The following is a 20,733-nucleotide window of genomic DNA, read 5'->3' as shown; positions in this document are numbered from 1 at the left end:
GGGTGTATGGTTTTTTAGAACTAGGAAATGTACGTTGATTTATGTGGGTGCTATTTGGTGGTAATGTCAATCCAAAAGTGGGTGAATCACGCTGTTGGTCGTGCTCATTTTGCTCAGTTTCATCATTGCTAATTTCGATGATATTTTTTGCCGAATCATGTTTGTGCTTTGTTGTTGTTTATGTTTCTGTGTATTGATTGCACGAATTTCCTCTCCTGTGACGGAAATTATTTGTTGAGGATTTTTGACGGAGGAGGGTGTTGGATTATTATTATTAATGTTGTCATTTATGTTGCTAAATTTGCTGTGTTTTTTTCATAGTTTCAACGTCTGATCGTAGCATCTTAAACTCACGGATTAGTGTAGATAGGTTGGCTTGTGTTATCGGTTCGGTAGTAGTTTGAATAGGGTTGGGATTGAAGTGGTTGAATAAACGGTTTTGTAGTTCAATCTTCTTACAGGTTGTTTGCAGGTTTTGCGATCGTAGTTTCTGACGAAGATTGTCGGTTGATAATTTATACCCCAATCTTTCCTTGAACGTTCCTGGTCTGAGTTTTTTGTCGAGTTTTTCTTTGTACAAGGTATGGTATTATTTCTTTTTGATAGTATGAAAATTTTTGTAGCTGCTGAAAAATAAACACCCGAACTTCGCGAAGGATCGAATGAGAATGAAGACCACGAGGAAAGATACTGGGTCTAGTAGAGACAAGGGGGCGGAGAGCAGGGGCGTATTCCTTGTCTACCGCCACTAAACGAAATTTCACGCCCCGGACCCTAAACTGAGAGATGCGCGCATCCTAGGCAAAACTAAAATTTTCACGCCATTACCTGTCCTACTTTTGCTTTGGCTCACTCTGAACATCCTTTCACATCCCTGGATTTATCCCCGTTCTCAATATTATCCAACTTTATAAAGGATATCCTTTTAAGCATTGAGTTTCAAGCCCGAAGGGCTAGAGCTGAAACTTTAACCCTTTAACCTAGGCAAGAGAAATTGAAGCCACTTATTTCCCATCCAAAACGCGCATAGAACGCGTCATGAGGACGGATTGTATCTAGCGGTTCATTTGTTTTGGAGAACTACATTTTCTAAAATCTAGCGATAGATTTTAGTTTCAATCTGGCGTTGGTGTAAAAACTACGCGTGGGCGTTCTGGATGGGAAATAAGTGGTCTCATTACCCATCCAGGAGTCTCGCCTTTAGCTCTTCGGGCTTGAAACTCAATTCTTTTAAGTACAATAGCCTCTAAAAATCAAAGTCAAATTTCAGTAGCGTCCAATAATTTCACCCCTTCTCCCCCTAGTAACAGCGGATCTGGCTTATAGTCCATGGTGTTGAATATAGGTTAGTGGTTAGATCCCCTGAAAAAATCGTCCAACCCTACTTCATGAATATAAAAATGACTTGTCATTTGTATCAAGAGAGCTTGGTAACGTGATTGATAAGTGAATGAATAACTTTATATTGAGATTATTAATATTAATGATAAATTCATATCAGTCTCATGAGTAATCAGAATATATGTTTTTTTTTCTGGGAAAGCCCAATAATACAGTTTAGGGATACTGAATTCATTACAATATATGATATGCACCACTGCAACGACTTCACGAAATTATGCAACTTTTCTGTTTTTTTCTTCACCCAATACGTCACTTTTGCTATTGTTTAAGTGACGTATTTGGATGGAAGTTCTCAGAAGACTCTCCAGTGGTGCAAATCACGAATAACGTCATTTAAGATAAAAAGCAACAAATATTACAGTGTGTGCAAACTGTCCGATATATAAATATAACACTCAAAACATTGATCTATTTTTCTAGTAAAAGTTGACGAACAGCATGTCTATATTATTCTTTACAAACGTTTCTAACAACATTTTGTTTAGACAGGCCTAATAAGAACGGTTAACTTTCGAAAGCTCTCGTTTTCTCCTCTTAGAAGGCGTACGACGATTCCTTCATTCTTTGGGATATTTTGTGTACCGGAATATGGGCCATGAAGCATAGTTGACCCACACGATCTAAACCACCATCCCGCTTTCCACTTGGCTGCACACCCGGCGTCATTGTCGTTGTCAGCAGTCGAAAATCTGTTTCCGTTCAAATCTCTCCATGCATTTGCAAGGTCTGTGGATCCAAAATTATAAGTACCTGACTTCAGCTTATATTTGTTCGCTTCATTCTGGATAGAGAAGCCATTTAATCCGACTGCATACTTCGTTCCATCGAAAGCATAAAGTTGAAGATAAATCATCATTTCACGGTCTTTTGTTAAGAGATGGATGTTTTCATTACCCAAATAAAATTCACCACTCAGATCTCCGAAACCGTCTTTGTATTCTTGCCACAGCCGAGTGAAATTGACCGAACCATCATGCCGTTTCTCTATCATTGTCCATGAAGCTGAACTGTAAAGACCACAATATACTTTGAACTTATTTCTGTTGTAGAAAATCCAGTAAATACCTGACTGCGTGTATCCTCTAGCTCTCCAATCTGCACAGCCAATGTTTTCATGGACAGCTTGAGCCAGCATTTCTCCGGTTTGTGAAACCAAATAATTTGACACGTCAGAGATGACATTGAAAAGCCTGCAAAGCCATGTTGTTGTGGTCATTTGTTTATGTTGTACATATTCACAATGAGTGAAGTTTTTGACGCATTTATCGAAGCAATGATCTTTTGAAGCTACTTCTCCATCAAACCATGGTCGAGGTCCATCAATAGCAGTGTTCGAATGAATATGTTTGAACGGTAGAAATGGCATAAATTGCCCAAATGAGAAATTAACACAAAAAAGGAGGCCAAACCAAAGTATAGAAGCATCCATCTTTATGCCTTTAGAAATTAGAAATTTTTGATACTAAAATTAATTTCTGATTGGGATTTTTTTTCCTTTTTTTTACAATTTTCATTTAATTTTGCTGTCATGGTAAATCTTACTAAATAATGAATTAAAGTCATTTACAAGTTCAATACTACTTCAAGCATGAATCTATTTGAATTTATTGATCATGAAGGTTTTTCTATACTTTGATTGATGGGGTTTGGGTGTTGTTTTAACAAAACAAAACAGGGGGTGGGGTAGATGAACTTTTCATTTACGCCCTGGAAAAAGTTTCAGGTTTTTGGAAACTCTTGGAAATTTATCTTCTGGTAGTACTACTCCTTTAAATATTAATAAAATAAATCTAAATCAAACTCTTTCAAAAATTTATTAACTTCCCTGACCCCCGGAAATTCTTCTCTGAATATCTCCTTTAAATGGATGCTCTTAGATCGGATGGCCAAAAGTTACCTTCATTTTTTTATTTTATTTTTTTATCCACGGATCGCTGATAGTCACCTTTCCGGGGGTTTTGTTGTTTGGAATTGATTAACTAACAGTTAGGTAGGGTCAGGGTTGCTAGTAACGGCTTGTCACTGTGCCGGGTGCATGCTCGGCGCCTTGGGCCCCGCAGGGTTGCTAGTAACGGCTCGAATTTCAGTCAGGTTTAAAAAAGGGGTACTTTTACCCATATTATAATAATATTACCCCCGTCTTTTGCCAGTTCGGTATAATATTTTATGAATTGCGTGATTTTGCTGTGCGGCGATGGCTCAACGGATAGAGCGTTGGCTTCCGAATCTGAAGGTCTTTCTTTGGTGGTGGTTCGAATCCCACTCGGTGCGAAAATTAGACTGGTCGAAATCGATGGACAAATGATTGACAGGTATGAAAACTCAGTCAGAAATGAGAAACTAAGTCTCAGAAACTCAGACAGTCAGAAAAGAGAAAAAATAGGATAAGAGATAGGAAAGAAAAAAAGGTGACGATTGACCATCCGATATAACATTTTCCTTTGAATGTCCAATCACTCCATGTGCTGTATGAATATAAAATGGGATTGTAAAACATCTTCTCTGTCGTTACATTGACAACGTTGCTTCATTTAAAGGGGCATAAAAGTAGTGACGAAATTTGTAAACAAACCGTTTGCAGCGGGATACAAAATCAAAACAAATGTCACATGTCAAAATTAAAAAAATGATTGTTTCAATTAGCGTTTTACAAGTTTGTTTTGGACACGTGATTTTAATTGTTCTCTTTAAAGACACGTGGTTCGTGCAATGTTTACATTTTACTACTTTTATGCCCCTTTAAAAGCTATTCATACTAAAATACTAAAAACATACAGAAGTTAAAAATTTCTCATTTGAAAAAAATTTCCTATCGATTATTTTGGCATCCAGTCAAAATGTCTTTCTGTTACTCGATTCATGAAGTAGCATTGTTCTTAAGTATCACCTTGTGCAAAAAATGATTTTTGGACCTACCTGGAGGTCCTATAAATTAACCTTTGTCCGTTCGTCCGTCCGTCCTTTATCAGCTTATCTGGAGATTTGCTCATTAGTTTTTTCTGATTTTTGGCACAAAGGTGCAAAGTAGTAATGCCCAAAATGTGACGGAGCCCGATTTTCGAAAAAGATTTTGCCGAAAAAACCGGTTTTTTGGCATTTTCTCGAGATTTTATCATTAGTATTTTCCGATCTTTATGCACATTGATGCGTATTAGCAATGCTCAAAATGTGGCCGAGTCGGATTTCTGAGAAAATTTTTTTTCGGCTAAATATGCCGGAAATCGCCGTTTTGGATTTTTCGTTTCATGATCTTTTCTATTATATCGCTTGAAACTACAGTCGACTTTTCATAACTCAAACCTCCTCAACTCGATTATCTCCATAAACTCTTGAGGTGATCGTTAGGCTATGCTGTCTCTCTATAGCTCGAATTTCCGTAACTCGAACGATTACTGATTATCCCCTTGCCGTTCCAGCACTCGACTATACCTTATCGGGGAAAACTTCGTCGGGGAAAATCTTCGTCGGGTGTACCCGTCACTTGCTGGTAGTTGGTAAACGCATTAAAGCCAGGGAAAATTTTCGTCGGGGAAAAATATACCTCACTTAGACAAAATTTCGTCACTTTTCCCCGACGAAGTTTTCCACGATAAGGTATTACACTTCCCTACTTGCTCTAACTTTAATGATCAGGTATGTCCAATCAGCGTTCAGGCTTGTTTTATTGCAAAAGCAGCATTTTTTAGAAAAATGTTCACGAGACGAAAAAATTTGTCTTGAAAAGACAAAACAGGGTGGTCTCTGTGTCAAAATATCCCATGGGTATTAAAATATCTCTTCTCTAAAATGGGGTGGTGGGCGAAAAATTCTCGGACATCCTTTTCTTTTAGTATACGTATGTTTGGGATTTTTTTTACCGACCTCCCTCTGTTAAAGCTTTTTTTACCGTCGAAATAACGAATTGGATAAAAACTATTTGAGGCCAGTAAGATGCAATAAGAACAATAAAATATAACAATGAAAAATGAAAGTTCACCGAGCTTCTCTTAATTTATATTTTAACATTTTTTTTAAATTTACAAAGGATATCTTAGGTATATTTGTTAAATAATCTAATACTTATTAAAAGACTCGAATCTTGATTTCCTTTTTCATTATTTTTACAAAGAATTATATCGGTATTTTCTTTATGTTAGAGTCGAGATCTTGTATTTTTTAAAGCATTCTAATAGATAAAGCCTCGTGGTTGTGTAATAGATAAAGCCTTGTGTTATATTATATGTAAAGGAAATAAAAATTTCTGTTCAACTGTATTCACTCAGGAGATTTGGGTGGCAGAGAAGGTATACGGGACTCGTCAGCACTGCACTGGCTGGCTAGATCGATTTAGCAAGCATCTCTAGACCACAAATTCACTTGTGGTTCAAACTGAGAGAAATAGTGGACAGAAGGGAAATTCCCTACGGAATTCTTTATTGACTCCTTTGACTCCTTTATATACAGTAATTACAAAATTTAGACATGGGATGGTACGATGAGAGGAGTGGACTATGATTTTAGTAATATCAAATTTATTTAATTTATTGTTTCAATTAGCGTTTTACAAGTTTGTTTTGGACACGTGATTTTAATTGTTCTCTTTAAAGACACGTGGTTCGTGCAATGTTTACATTTTACTACTTTTATGCCCCTTTAAAAGCTATTCATACTAAAATACTAAAAACATACAGAAGTTAAAAATTTCTCATTTGAAAAAAATTTCCTATCGATTATTTTGGCATCCAGTCAAAATGTCTTTCTGTTACTCGATTCATGAAGTAGCATTGTTCTTAAGTATCACCTTGTGCAAAAAATGATTTTTGGACCTACCTGGAGGTCCTATAAATTAACCTTTGTCCGTTCGTCCGTCCGTCCTTTATCAGCTTATCTGGAGATTTGCTCATTAGTTTTTTCTGATTTTTGGCACAAAGGTGCAAAGTAGTAATGCCCAAAATGTGACGGAGCCCGATTTTCGAAAAAGATTTTGCCGAAAAAACCGGTTTTTTGACATTTTCTCGAGATTTTATCATTAGTATTTTCCGATCTTTATGCACATTGATGCGTATTAGCAATGCTCAAAATGTGGCCGAGTCGGATTTCTGAGAAAAATTTTTTTCGGCTAAATATGCCGGAAATCGCCGTTTTGGATTTTTCGTTTCATGATCTTTTCTATTATATCGCTTGAAACTACAGTCGACTTTTCATAACTCAAACCTCCTCAACTCGATTATCTCTCCATAAACTCTTGAGGTGATCGTTAGGCTATGCTGTCTCTCTATAGCTCGAATTTCCGTAACTCGAACGATTACTGATTATCCCCTTGCCGTTCCAGCACTCGACTATACCTTATCGGGGAAAACTTCGTCGGGGAAAATCTTCGTCGGGTGTACCCGTCACTTGCTGGTAGTTGGTAAACGCATTAAAGCCAGGGAAAAATTTTCGTCGGGGAAAAATATACCTCACTTAGAGACAAAATTTCGTTTCGTCACTTTTCCCCGACGAAGTTTTCCACGATAAGGTATTACACTTCCCTACTTGCTCTAACTTTAATGATCAGGTATGTCCAATCAGTGTTCAGGCTTGTTTTATTGCAAAAGCAGCATTTTTTTTAGAAAATGTTCACGAGACGAAAAAATTTGTCTTGAAAAGACAAAACAGGGTGGTCTCTGTGTCAAAATATCCCATGGGTATTAAAATATCTCTTCTCTAAAATGGGGTGGTGGGCGAAAAAAATTCTCGGACATCCTTTTCTTTTAGTTATATACGTATGTTTGGGATTTTTTTTACCGACCTCCCTCTGTTAAAGCTTTTTTTACCGTCGAAATAACGAATTGGATAAAAACTATTTGAGGCCAGTAAGATGCAATAAGAACAATAAAATATAACAATGAAAAATGAAAGTTCACCGAGCTTCTCTTAATTTATATTTACAAAGGATATCTTAGGTATATTTGTTAAATAATCTAATACTTATAAGACTCGAATCTTGATTTCCTTTTTCATTATTTTTACAAAGAATTATATCGGTATTTTCTTTATGTTAGAGTCGAGATCTTGTATTTTTTAAAGCATTGTAATAGATAAAGCCACGCGGTTGTGTTATAGATAAAGCCTTGTGTTATATTATATATGTGAAGAAAATAAAAATTTCTGTTCAACTGAATTCACTCAGGAGATTTGGGTGGCAGAGAAGGTATACGGGACTCATCAGCACTGCATCCTGGCAGATCGATTTAGCCAGCTTCTCTAAACCACAAAATCACTTGTGGTTCAAACTGAGAGAAATAGTGGACAGAAGGGAAATTCCCTACGGAATTCTTTGTTGACTCCTTTGACTCTTTTATATACAATAATTACAAAATTTAGACATGTCATGGTATGACGAGGGGAGTTAACTATGATTTTAGTAATATCAAATTTATAGAATATGATATTTTGTTAGTTTTGATTAAGGATCGGGTCAGTTTGTATTAATTTCTACCAGGAAGCCTGCTCATTTAATGGAAAAACCCATAAAGAAAAACCCATAGTAAAGTGATGGCGAGATCATTTTGCTGATAACCAAAAGGAAGTTAAAGATTTCGGTACTTTTCCAGTTAGATTTAACTACGCCTTTTTCTATTGGAATGTCCAGAATTTATAAAACCTTCGGGTATTCATTAATTGAGTTTTGAGCCTAAAAAATCGTATAAAGAACGAAACATCTAAAACACCCACTTCTCACAGACCCACTGGGAACCCTTCCTACTGAAAAATTGGCCAAAATATCGTCCGCCATTGAAGTACGCCCAAGTGATTGAGCATTTTTTGTATGATGTATGACCCTCCCCCATTCAGTGCTATTTTCATACTACAACCATCCCTATACCTTCTGTGAAACAATAAAGTGAAACAAGCACTCATGGACTTTTTTATATTTTTAGTGACAAAAATAACAGAAAAAAGCAATGATTTCAAGTTTTCTTCATCTTTGAGGAATCATAACGGAGGAATATTACTCCAAAATCGTTTCGCGCTGTGCGGACAGTAAAAAGATATTATTGATGTGTAACTGGTTGGAGATAATGTCATCAACCTCACAAACTAGATTGGAGAGACAGCAGAAGATAGGAGGTAGAGATGACTAAATCATTATGGCATCAACAGCATTTTATAATGTCCAAAAGCTTACAGTATAACCCTTGGTACAAAGATGATGTATTTATGCGATGTTTCCAATGAGGACAGACAACTCAAGTCCAAACCTTGGCAAACATTGCTTTAACATCCAGGATTTCCATTTTAAATGAACGCTGTAACGACGTGTTCCAGCCGGGGGTCCATTTACGTTAGTGAAGTATGGCCGATGGCGAAATAGTGAGTATTCTAGACGAAGATCAAGTTGTTGTTGGGAAATTTTTATAAAAATGTTTTATGATTCTTATAGCGCATTTTGTACCTTGATTGAAACCTTTGTTTATCTCTGTGTGACTACGTGTTTTTTCTACAAGTGTCTGCCCCATGGTCAGGCTTGTGTATGCTTTCACAAGTTCTCAAAGCATCCAGGCATAGCTTATGCTTATTATATGCTTATGAATCATGCTTATGATTCACCCCGAGCTAAGTTTTTGGTGAAATTTCAGAAATTTTGTAAAAAAAATTTCAGATTTTGGGAGCGGTAGCTAGCCGTGGATTGTCATTTGTACTTGACCTCTACCAAACCTTTTTAAACAGATAAAAAATTCAACTTGAAAAATATTTCAGGCTGACATATGCTTAGGAATTCTGCAAATATTCAGCCTTCATATGCTTATAAGCGTTATGCTTATAAAAAAACATGTATTTCATAAAATTACAATGGAGTTTCTTTAACTCGAACAAGTTTTCCACGTTTTGATTTTGTATCCAAAAATTTTTAAGCCTTCGGGTGTTCTTAAACTTTTTGAGTTATAAGCCTAAAAATGTTCTTAACATGTTCTTAATTTCACCATTTTATGAGTATTTTGGTCCATTTTCCTAAGAAATTGGGTCTTTTAGAGTCCGCAAAGCCTTAACATGCCTCTTAACTTAACTTGTTCTTAAGATTTTGGCTATCGATGCCTTATGTTGTTATATAGTTTGTTTTATAAAAAGAACTTGTATGGTCCCTTCAGTTAACAATGCCTTAAACCTTACTATATAACTTGAAATGTCCTTAACACTATCAAATTTGCGTTCCCCGTGCGTGTTCGAGTTATGGAGACGCCACTGTTTCATTCTTTTGACTGATTTTACAATTTTGTTCCTATAAAAAAAGTTTAAATCCCCCTTTAAAGTATCTTAAGAGAATTTCCTCATTTAAAATCTTTCACAAAATTTTATGATATTTGTTTAATGTTTTGACTGTTTGTTAGCTCTATTGTTTTAAGATACATTCATATCATCTCTTTAGCACTTTGATTAAAAATAAATATTATGAAGGAACTTGTTACTCAGACCCCTTTGTTTATCATCTTCAAGTACACGTGAAAGGGTCTGGAAACTAAATTGTTAATTGTTGCGACTCTATAAATGTTCCTAGAAACAAGTCTGTTTCAGTCTTGTTTGCTTTGTAGATATTTCTATTAGATGAATATCCACTTTGCTTTTGCTAGGTGCTAATGGAATGCTGAATCCCTGGACAAGAATGCTTGCAAGTTGCTATGGGAAAAAAAGGTAAAAAATAATTAGAAGTTGACAAAAATATGCTAACTGAGGGATAAGTATATTTTTTTGTCAAATTTAAAGAATTTAAAGATTTAATTGGAACTGAAACGAGGAAGAAGAAATTAAAAAAAAAAGTTAATAAACGTGGTTCGAGATTTATTTCACAGTAAGTTTTTTAGGTCATATTATGGTCATTTTTATATGGGTTAAAATCACTTTCTATGTAGAGCTTCTATAATTTTATCAAACAAAATATAATCTAGTTCGTGAACCCTGAGGTTTTAAAGGTGACACTTAAGAAGACTTTCAGATTTTGAAAATACATTTCCATAACCTAGGGAGTCGATAAGTTTTTCCTGTGTATGTTATAAATGCTTTCAAACAACTGCCTTTGCTGACAGGCTCTCTTGACAATTTTTAGCCATTCGTCAGTTATCCCTTGCTAGACTAGAGAACCAGACTACAAGAACCAAACCTATGTCTTAGCCAAACTTTCTAGATGTCACCTTGTCTTCGGTAAAGGTCATGTCAGGATCAAAATTAATCATGGGCAATCAGAACTGCTTCCCGTTGGTTAGACCTGGTTAGACGCAAAAGCATTACACTCCTGTGTCACAGACCCACTGGGACCACAGCCCCACTGCACTGGAAAATTTGGCAAAAGTTTGGTCCCCGGTGAAAAATTACCCTGGAATTTCAGCCCCACTGGGAAATTGACTTTGATTTCATCCCCACTCGAAAATCATTATCTAAAAATTGCACTCCAAAACCATCGTTACTGGATTTTTTAACCTTGGAATAAAAAATGTCTATCCCCATTGAGATTTCAATAGGGATTTTTATCCCCACTGAAGAAAAAAGTTCCACTGGGGCTGTGAGACAGGGGTGTAAAAATATAGACCCAATATAGACCAACAGAAAGTCGTTATCAGAGTGCAGTGGTCCTAATTACCCACGATGCCTTTCGACTGGCATTAGCCATATCAATCCGCCATGTTGAAAAAAGGTTTTCTGTAGTATTTGCGATATTCAATTTCCTATTGGGATTCTCAAGGAGAAAGACTCTCGATGCATGCTGTGAATTTGTTTTCTATGCGACAACATAAACAGACTCATCAAAAATTAATGGTTTTATTTTTTTTTGCGAATACGCCGTGATGAAAGTTAGGAAGACAAGAAATAATTTAAGAAAAAAAAATCAAAGTAAATTTTTTACAAGAAATTCAAACTACACTATAAGTAATTCGAATAGAAAAATACTTCTCTTTTTTTACCGATATACCTTTAAAATGCGCCTTTACATCGACGTCTCTCCTTCGTATTGGACCTTTTTTCTACGTTCCCCTATGGGATGAGATGGAAGAATTTCTACCTTATTATGTTAGAATAGTGTGTTTTCTAATAATAAAATTAGAGCAGATTTTAATCAAGCAAATTTTTACGTAGGTTTTGAATTCTCTGAATATCAGACGGATTTCGCCCTCCTAAAAAAGAAAAGTAAAAAAATAGAGTTAAAAACAGAAGGGAAATTGTTGAACCTTTTTTTATTGTGTCGCTAGGAAGTACCTTAAAATGACAATTCCTATTTCTTGAAAATTTGGGACTGAGAATATTCTTGACTTTAGTCGTGACATCAATCTTGTTAATGGTTGATATGAAATTTGTAAAATATAAAATTGAAATAATGTGGAACTTTCGCCGCAATGGTAATTGGTCGGGTAATAGATCTGGTTTTAATTCTATTGGCTTATTGAAAGCTGACCTCCCTGGTGTCCTTTACCAGTTCAATATTATTCTACCATAATATGTCTCAAATCATAAGTTCGAAGCAGCACTAGAAGTTTTGCCAGTATCTGTAGGAAATCTCGAAATATTGTACATCTTTAAAATCTATTTGTTTTTTAGGATAAACCGTAATATTTCAAAATTTGCCTTTGAAAGAGCTAAAATATTTCACTCAGAACCATTTTAAAAATTACTGAGTGAATAGTAATCAAACAATAGATCTTCTTGGAGTTTTTGAGTTTTCTAAAAAAGCGAGGCATTGTGAGATTGTTTTGGGAGTATTACAATAGAATTCTCTCGAGGAATTCCTAAGAGATTTCCATTATAATACTCTCACAATGCATCGCTTTTTTAGAAAAATCAAAACTCCGATAAGATCTATTAATCTATTTTTTTAGACTCCATAGTGCTCACTTGCAAATCACTTGGATAGCCACTAAACAATGACAACACAATGAAAGGCCATACCATCTTAATCACTGAAAAACGCTTCAAGCCGGAAAAAATCACCTTATATGAGGGAGAGGTAAAACTAATTTTCATGTACGAAATAATAAATTGCTTGGTTTATTTCACCTTTCTTTATCATTTGGGGCAAAACTTTACTTTATGACTTTTTTTTCATATTCATGATATGCAAAAAGTGCAGACTCTCTCAAACACTTATATCTATGATGACGTTAAAGTATCTTTGCAATTATACTTTAAAACGATGCTCGCAATAGTTTATGTAAAGCACGTTAACGGGAGTCGTCCGCCTAAATAGTTAACAAATCTTTTTGAAAATTCAACATTTCCTTATCAAGGCGATCACTTTCCAGCTAGAAGATGTGACGTCAGAGATTGGACACCATGAAGTGTATCAGGTATTTGTGAAATTTGTGGAATCACAATTTCTATTTCTGAAATCAAATGAATCTTCGGAGTAGCCCTTTATCAAAACTACAAGTGGATTTGGTTTTAGGGTCAAAATGAACTCAAAGGATTGTGTTTGCAGGGTTCTCTAGCTGACCCTTCTACGCGAAAGAAATATATTGATTAAGATAATAAGTAAAGTTATTTTCGTTTGAGTTTACAAATTAGAAAAAATACTTTAGAACTTACTTCATACATTTTGACGTTATGTGACCCCTAGTAAGCTTGAACTTCTTGGACTCATTTTCTGTACTATTAATCATTTTTGAATCGTGGAAACTAAACTTCATTATCACTTTCTTACTAACGTATCAACCTTTCTACTGAAAACCAAATGTTATTTCTTCTATTACAGGTCTATCGTGATCGTGATTCGTGTTTACGTGTAGACGGGGGTTTCGCTAGTGAACAGCCCATCGTATCAAAAGGCACTTGGAGCCAAGAATTGAACTTGGCAAGGAAATACCTTTTCAAGTGGTAAGCAGTACTTTTTGATTACTTCCAAAGAAGGGAGAGTCCGTTCTAATAAGCCTTTTCATAAATTATTTCTAGTGCAACAACTTCCCATAGTTTCTAGAGGGGTCAAGACCCCCCCCTTAGGTAAGAAGACCCCCCCCCTTAAGTGCTAACCCCCCCTTAAGTGCTAACCCCCCCTTAGGAAATTCATTTAAAATTTCACACCCACCCTTAGAAAATCAGTATAAATGGAACGATTGTACAAGAGTCATAATTCAAGGAAGATCCCCCTTATCTAAAAAGACCCCCTCTTAGGTAAGAAGACCCCCCCTTTAACTGGCAACCTCCCTTAGGAAAGTCATACTTTTAACACCCGCCTTGCTTTTGGTTCATCAAAACCCAAGACCCCCCTAAATGTAGGGGGGGGTAGAAACTATGCTTCCTCATTTTAAAAAGATTACCGAGGTAATTAAATCCCTTGAGACTGCAAGCTCACATTTACAATAGAGTAAACTTCTTATGAACTCCTCTGTAGACTAGAGTCTACTTTTGGCTGAACTTTGCTTTTTGATAATTTTTTATGACGCTGAGTCCAGTGAAGTAGACTAGGAGTGTTTGGCGAGGTCACCATTTTGAGAGAAAATGCTAAAAATCCAAATAACAATAACAACTAAAATCTGGCGGACTGTTTTACAGTCCGCCTATGCAAAAGCATATTACCATATACTACCGGGCCACTTAATTGTGCCATCCAGTCTATAAAAAAGTTTTAAGTGGACCCCGGGCTAACTCCTCTTTGAATCACCCAATATATTGAAATGAGGTAAATGTTGTTTATGACGTAATTTATGAAAAGGTCTAGTGTTTGAGCATCTCTCTCCCACTCCTTTCCCACCAATAGTTTTCCGAGCTTGTGACTTTGAAGCCACATTTTTCCAGGCTAGTTTACAATGTTCATCAGAATTTAAGACTAGAAAATCTGAAAAATCTTTACTTTGATTTTGTTTAATTTCTTGAATTATTTCTTCTTAACTTTAATACCTTCTTTAGGGATTAGGTTGCACTAAGTGACAGTGGGTCAAATTCTTCCGAAATCACATATCACCTTTTTTTATTAGTTTGGCTTTTTTTGTACATGTTTTCAGCCCCCTATCCTATGAAGGGGACCTAGGCCAAACCTTGTTAGACGTTAAAATTTAGCAAATCATTAAGGTAACCTGCTTTACCTTGCTGTACCGATAAGGAGGCGGTTTATTTCCTTTGCGTTCTCGTATAATTTTATCCTTCAAACGGACTCTTTGATGACTTTGCTATTATATCTTCATTTCTAGTGGCGATCTGCCGTTACTTGAAGTGGTAGTCAACCGTAAACCTGTTCACGTTGTCAAGGTAACGGATGGGGGTTTCAATGGAGCTGTGGTGCGATTGTTCAAAGGGGATACTGTTCGTTGGACGTGGAAAAATTGCGAAGAAAAACACAATATTATCGAACGCAGGTACTGTTTTTCTATTATCCCGCATCAGTAAGATTCTCGGGATTTCATTGGTCAAAAGACATCACGTGGAGGTGCGATATAAACCGTATCTGTCTTCCTCACGTTCGATTAAGAAAAAAAGAGAAGACATTGCATAAGCCTCGCCATCAATATGGTTTTTACTCACCCTGTATATCCCGTATCTCGCCTCGAGTAGACCGTGAAACTAATAGTGCATGATCTAGGTATGAACCTAGTCGTATAGGTGAAATCAGAAAGATTTGACCCTAATATTACGCCTAGTGGGTAAAAGGAAGACTTTATTTAGAATCTGCCTAGTTGTTAACCAATATATAACACATAGTGTGCAAGGGGTTCAAGGTCGCACCTAAAAATTCAGGTCCCACCACTTGAGAAACTTCCACCTCATAGTTGACTCATGTCAAGTCCCGCCTATAATAGGGGATTGAGTACAATGAAATTTTTATTTAAAGAATTGTTAACATTTGTATCTTCAAAATAACACCCTCTTCTCACAGACCCACTGGGGGTCAAAATATCGTCCCCGGGGACAAATTATCCTCCAATTTTTGTCCCCACTGAAAGAAAGTGATCGAATAAACCAATCCTCACTGCAAAATAATTTACTATTTTTCCCATCCCTACTGACTTTTCTGACTTGAAAAAACAAAAAAATTCTCGGACATAAAAGATATGGGGATATCAATCCCCATCAACTTTTAGTCTGTTATCCTACCGGGTCTGTGAGAAGGGGGTGTAAGATCCTCCTTCAAGTGAGTTTTATCATGGTTTTAGCCCGATTGAAAGTCCTGGTGAAAATCTATTTAAACGTATGACTCTAACTTCAGATATTGCTTAGAACATGGAGGTTATCAAGATTATGATTCAAGACAAGAAGCACAATACAGTGGAACGTATTTTCAAACATTCAACGTTCCTGGAATTTATTTCTTCAAGACACAATCACGAAATGAAGAGAGAGCATTTTGTGTTGTGCAAGTGGTGGAAAAATTCAGGTTCGATTCGCTTCTTTGTCTAATGGCTCTTTTATAGATGTCTTCTCATTTGTGCAACAGTGTTTTTAATGATAAAAATAGTTTAAACCTTGAAAAATGCCCGGATGGGGGGGGGGTACTTAGGCAAATAGAGGGTACGGTATGTGCCCTTAAGGGTACCTTTTCCAAAGTCCCACTAAGGGTCGGAGAAATAGGAAACTTTCATTTTTTTACCCCTGGAAAGATCAAAATTTGATCAAAATTTGTCAAATTTGTCCCAATAAGGGAACCCTAGAATTCTTCCAAAATGAGCTTGTACTTTAATGTTTTACAGTTGACTCTCTCTAATTCGATTTTCAAGGGACTAGAAATCTTCTTTGAATTTAAGAAAGATTCGAATTACAGAGTGTAGTTTATACTACATACTATTTCAGCTGAGGGGACCAATATTTTAGTTCGAATTATAGAGAAATTCGAATGATAGAGGTTCGAATTAGAGAGAGTTGAAAAGACCAAAATATCGTCGTCTGTTTAGGTGAGCAAAGGCGATATAGAGCCTTACATCAATTATCAACTTTGTTTTGTATCGATTTCACTCCGATACATAAACTCGGTAATGCTTTGTTTTAGGGAGCATTTACTAGACGTTCGTGATATCGGTTTCACGCATGCGCTGTTCGAGATCAACACAGGTGACCGTGTGTGGGTTCATTGGAGACAAAGTCAAACCAACTCCACCACGTCCCATTCTATCCTTATCAAACGTGTTTGTCAGCTCGGTGATTCGAACACAGAAAAGCTGGTGAGAATTTTGTCAACTTTCAATTTCTTTTATTTATCATCTACCTATATGTTCATCATACTCCTTTATATTTTCTTCGATCCAAAATTGTGTCGTTGTAGTGGTTAAGCCTTGTTGCTCTTATTGTTCGAATAAAGAAAAGAGTGTAAAGAAATAACATCAATTGTACTTGATATCTCAAAAAAATTAAGAAAAATTAAGAACAAATCTTAGCCTGGAATCACGAGTCCATCAGGAATCATAATAGGAGGCATAGAGTACAAAGAGAACATTAGAGAACGGCTGATTTTGAACAAAATTCTACTGGTTCCTAAAGGAATGAGTGATTATTAAATCGTATATTTTACACTAATAGGTCATAGCTGAAGATTCTTACCCTGCCAGACCAGCTGGTTTGTTTTCCCATCTTTTCAACGATGCTGGAATATATGAGATTCTTGATGGAGAACGTCCTCATTTGAAATGTGTCATTATCGTCAAACCGATTGCCAAACAACATGTTGTCAAAATTACCAACAATGAATTCTCACCAGGTTTGTTTGCATCAAACAACATTTATTCGTTGCCGGGTAGCTCATTCGGTAGAGCATTTGCCTTATAACTTAAGGGTTGTGGGTTCGACCCCCAGTCACCGCCAACTCAGCAAATGAGTAGCTTAGATTGGGCAATCTGATCTAAGCGGCAAGTTACTGAGAGCTGAGAGTAGGCGTGGCGCTCCCCCTCAGCATTCGTGTTCCCAGGTCTAACGCAAATTAGCTTTTTTATTGCGATTTAACAGAGAAGAAAATTGTTTTGTGGGAATGCACTGGCTAAACGCAAATAGGAAAGGAGAAAGACTTTCTCACTCCCGGGTCCACCGACAGCCACTAGACGGATATACTTACCTACAAATTTTGATACTACTGAATAATTTTCATTTTAGCATTGGGATCCGTTACCCAAGGTGACCGTATATGGTGGACATGGAACGGAAACGACCTATCTGACGATTTCCGCTTACTTCAAGTCGTCAATGAGCCTACTTCACCGAAGGGTTGTTGTCAAAGTCCGGAGAAAATGTTCCATAAGATTTTGAGAACCGTTGGTGTCTTCTCTGCGACCTTGAACGATTTTGGTTTAGGTAAGCAACACAGTAAAACAAGCTTTCAAAATTTTGATTTTAGGTTCCTTTTTTTAAGATAAAGTCTTGGTCTTCAATATTCTTGCTGGGCACTGATTGAAAGGAATCAACTGGGTTTCATATTCTATTCTTTTTATGCGCGTTTTCGTATATTTTACACTCAATTATGAGGGTTGGCTGTAAATTTAGGAGAATTTACGCCTTAGACAGTTCTTGGCAGTTCAATACAGACCAAAAATGAGCTGTAATTTGTAAATGTACTCTAATGTATGAGTTTCTTCAACTCAAACCTCTATAACTCGAATGCCTCCTTAACTCAAACAAGTTTTCTCGTCTCTTCAGTTAAAAATCTTATCCTTATAAATTTTACAATACTTAAAATCTCCATAACTCGAACAACTTTGTGTTCCCGTGCGGGTTCTAGTTATGGAGATTAAAGTACACATAAAGTTCGTCGAAGGAGTAAACAGTGCGTTTCCTTAACTTTGTGTTTTGTTTTTACAGAAACGTTTACCTCATCTACATTACGAGAAGGTAACGAGAAGCAACTGTACTGCTGTCTGGTCGCTCAACCTTCATCTACACATCATGAAGTCAAGCTGAAGAAAAATGGATTCTTCCCGCAGTCTGTGCAAGCGAAGAAAGGTGATATTGTTTGGTGGAAATGGACTGGTACAACTAATGAACTCAGTGGTCTGGAACAGGTATTGAATTCAGCTCGAAGAACAAAATAATCAACCCAGACTCTGTTTAATTAGTTGAGAACTATTAAGACCTAAGAACTAATCAACCTTAGAATGGGCTTTTTCTGCCCTTAGGCCTAGGACATCAAATTTTTGTCATGATTCTTATGGCTCATGTAAAAAAATTAGGATTGAGTTTCAAAATTCAAGCAAAGATTGCGAGTTTCGCTTCTGCCACCGTTACCCGGTAGCAGAAAAGGCCTAGAAATTTCCCTGCCACTCCTCAACTTTAGTTGTTGTGCACATTACAAATGAAGTCATTGCACTGACATCCTTACAGACACATAATTTCAACGTTAATTTCTTGTAAATTTACCCCATAAATTGGATTGGACCGCTAAGAGTTGATACGTGTATACACACTATTGACAAGGTCAAGATAATAGCCCTCCACTTTAAGGGCGACTCATTAAAATACGATCTTTACATAACGAATGCAATTATGACAATGTGAAAGAGGGCGCCATATAGAATATAAGCGTCGGAGAGTCTGTTACAAAAAGGCCGAAAAGAGCGACACTACATCAGTTTAGGCCTCATTATTTGTTTTACTTTTTAGATCAATGTTAGTGGAGAACATGAGGATTCGGTGTTTGATTGTCCCATTCAAGAAAACACAGGAGCTTACGTCATGAGATTTGACCAAACTGGAACATTCAACTTCAGAAGGTGAATATACTATTCCTTCCCAGTTGGCACACAACGCTGTTACAACGCCTATCTAACGTTCACAACGTCCATATAACGTTAAATAAACATTGAAATAATGTTGTGTGCCAGCTGGTTTGCTTCAAAATAGCGATTTTGAAGTGACACATTAGTACACTTAATGTCAGGTTCATCATTTTGGAGTGATTAAAGATTTTTTTTACTATATGGTTACTCTCAATACAAAACGAAAGTGAATTATTTATAAATATTGACTTAAATTTACGTTTTATACGCTTCAGACCTTAACCTTTTTAAATATTTCGTCATTTCAGCATCGGGGCGTTGGGAGAACCGCATTTCATGGCTGTAATCGTTGAGGAAAAAGAACAAGTCTTAAAAGTACAAGTTTCCCCGAAAGGAGTCCGACCTGACCCGGTTGTTGCACGTACGGGAGACATCATATGCTGGATGTGGCCCAAACATATTTTGAGTTCAATCAGTGAAGCAGGGTTAGCGATCAAAGATGACGATGATGTCTTCTTCTCCAATAGGTTTGTCTTTACAAGCAGTTCAGTTTTTTAATCAGTGGTATGATGGATAAGCAAGCAAAATAATTGCTAAAAGCAGTCCAGTATTTAGATGCATGGTACCATCTGCATAGAGAAATAACCGCTTGATTTAAAAGGGAAAATGCTCCTTGAAATATCCGTCTATTATTTGGAAAAACAACTCGTCAGTCCCCCGGCCAGGTTGCTAAAAGGTTTAGTGGCGACTGGTACCAAGGAATAGCCTCAGTAAATCAAGGTTCACTCTCCAGCTAGGGGTCACTAAATTTATTCAAACTAAAAATGGGACGATCTAGAACCTGTTTACAAGCCATGTGATTTGGCAATTTGATTAAGTTAGAAATGACTAAACAGAGCCAACTAACAGATTTTCTTGCGTCTTCTCTTTCAGACGATGTCATAGCCAACAGTTTTTAACACCAGGCGTTTACCATTATACATGTGTCTCACTTACTCCACATGACCGGAATTCGGAATTCGCTCCGGACGACGTGTGGAGTACCGTATTGGTTGATACAGCAATCACAGATACGATCGTGAAAAATGTCGACCCCGCTTTTTATCGGCTAGACCACATTCATATTGTTAAGGTAAATGCCTCCTTTCAGTTCATCAAACTACCTTATCGGTCCTTTTTACGCCGGCCCTAATTTAACGCCGGCCGGTCCTTATTCCGCCACAGCCTAACTTTGGGCTTATTAGGGCCGTAAATAACGCCAAAACTTGTAAAAATCGCTATTCAGGCTTCAAAACAGTCAATATTAACCAAAATTTACATTAAAATATCATCTTTCAGTATTAAACTCTTGAAAGTTCCATTGAAAATAATTGATTTTCGTGAAGTTTTGGACATAGAGTAAAAAAATGTATAGTTTTCATTCTTTAATCATGCCTAAAATCCCTTAAATTGAGAGAATGGTAAAAAATTAACGCCGCTTTTAGGTAAAAATTGCTAAATTTTGGTCCTTTTAACACCGGCCCTTATTACACCACGAGCCAAAAAATAAAGCCAATAAGGGCCGGCGTAAAAAGGGCCGATAAGGTATATTAGAGAAGAAGAATGAACTGTTCTGAGTATTACGATATGTTTTGTTTTAGGTAAGAACTAATAAATTTCAGCTCAGCTTCGGTTGTTTTACTTTTCAAGGGCTCAGATT

At 36.6% G+C, this 20,733-nt stretch overlaps 2 protein-coding genes across 2 annotated transcripts in view; one reads left to right on the top strand and one right to left on the bottom strand.

Moving 5' to 3' along the window:
- Positions 1-1,828: 1,828 nt before the first annotated feature.
- Positions 1,829-2,857, bottom strand: LOC136810369 (angiopoietin-1-like). The gene has a single exon (XM_067066920.1). The coding sequence runs from the start codon at positions 2,831-2,833 to the stop codon at positions 1,886-1,888; it is 948 nt and encodes a 315-aa protein (XP_066923021.1). The 5' UTR covers positions 2,834-2,857; the 3' UTR covers positions 1,829-1,885.
- Positions 2,858-10,027: 7,170 nt separating this feature from the next.
- LOC136810359 (uncharacterized) overlaps positions 10,028-20,733 on the top strand; it is a 25,981-nt gene continuing 15,275 nt past the window's right edge. Inside the window, exons 1-13 of the mRNA XM_067066912.1 lie at positions 10,028-10,213; positions 12,231-12,358; positions 12,639-12,698; positions 13,103-13,224; positions 14,535-14,699; positions 15,548-15,715; positions 16,325-16,496; positions 16,852-17,029; positions 17,419-17,616; positions 18,121-18,320; positions 18,919-19,028; positions 19,343-19,561; positions 19,968-20,166. Of these exons, the coding sequence (XP_066923013.1) occupies positions 12,287-12,358; positions 12,639-12,698; positions 13,103-13,224; positions 14,535-14,699; positions 15,548-15,715; positions 16,325-16,496; positions 16,852-17,029; positions 17,419-17,616; positions 18,121-18,320; positions 18,919-19,028; positions 19,343-19,561; positions 19,968-20,166 (1,863 nt within the window). The 5' untranslated portion in view covers positions 10,028-10,213; positions 12,231-12,286. The remainder of the gene's footprint in view (positions 10,214-12,230; positions 12,359-12,638; positions 12,699-13,102; positions 13,225-14,534; positions 14,700-15,547; positions 15,716-16,324; positions 16,497-16,851; positions 17,030-17,418; positions 17,617-18,120; positions 18,321-18,918; positions 19,029-19,342; positions 19,562-19,967; positions 20,167-20,733) is intronic.

The sequence above is a fragment of the Clytia hemisphaerica genome, unplaced genomic scaffold (assembly GCF_902728285.1).
Source record: "Clytia hemisphaerica strain Z4C2 unplaced genomic scaffold, Clytia hemisphaerica genome assembly, whole genome shotgun sequence".
In the NCBI taxonomy this organism is placed as follows: Eukaryota; Metazoa; Cnidaria; class Hydrozoa; order Leptothecata; family Clytiidae; genus Clytia; species Clytia hemisphaerica.
Note: the sequence above shows the minus strand (reverse complement) of the source record. Positions and strands in the feature narration are given on the sequence as shown.

Excerpts from the sequence above, each read along its gene's own strand:
- LOC136810369 (XM_067066920.1), bottom strand. The coding sequence starts at position 2,833 with ATGGATGCTTCTATACTTTGGTTTGGCCTCCTTTTTTGTGTTAATTTC.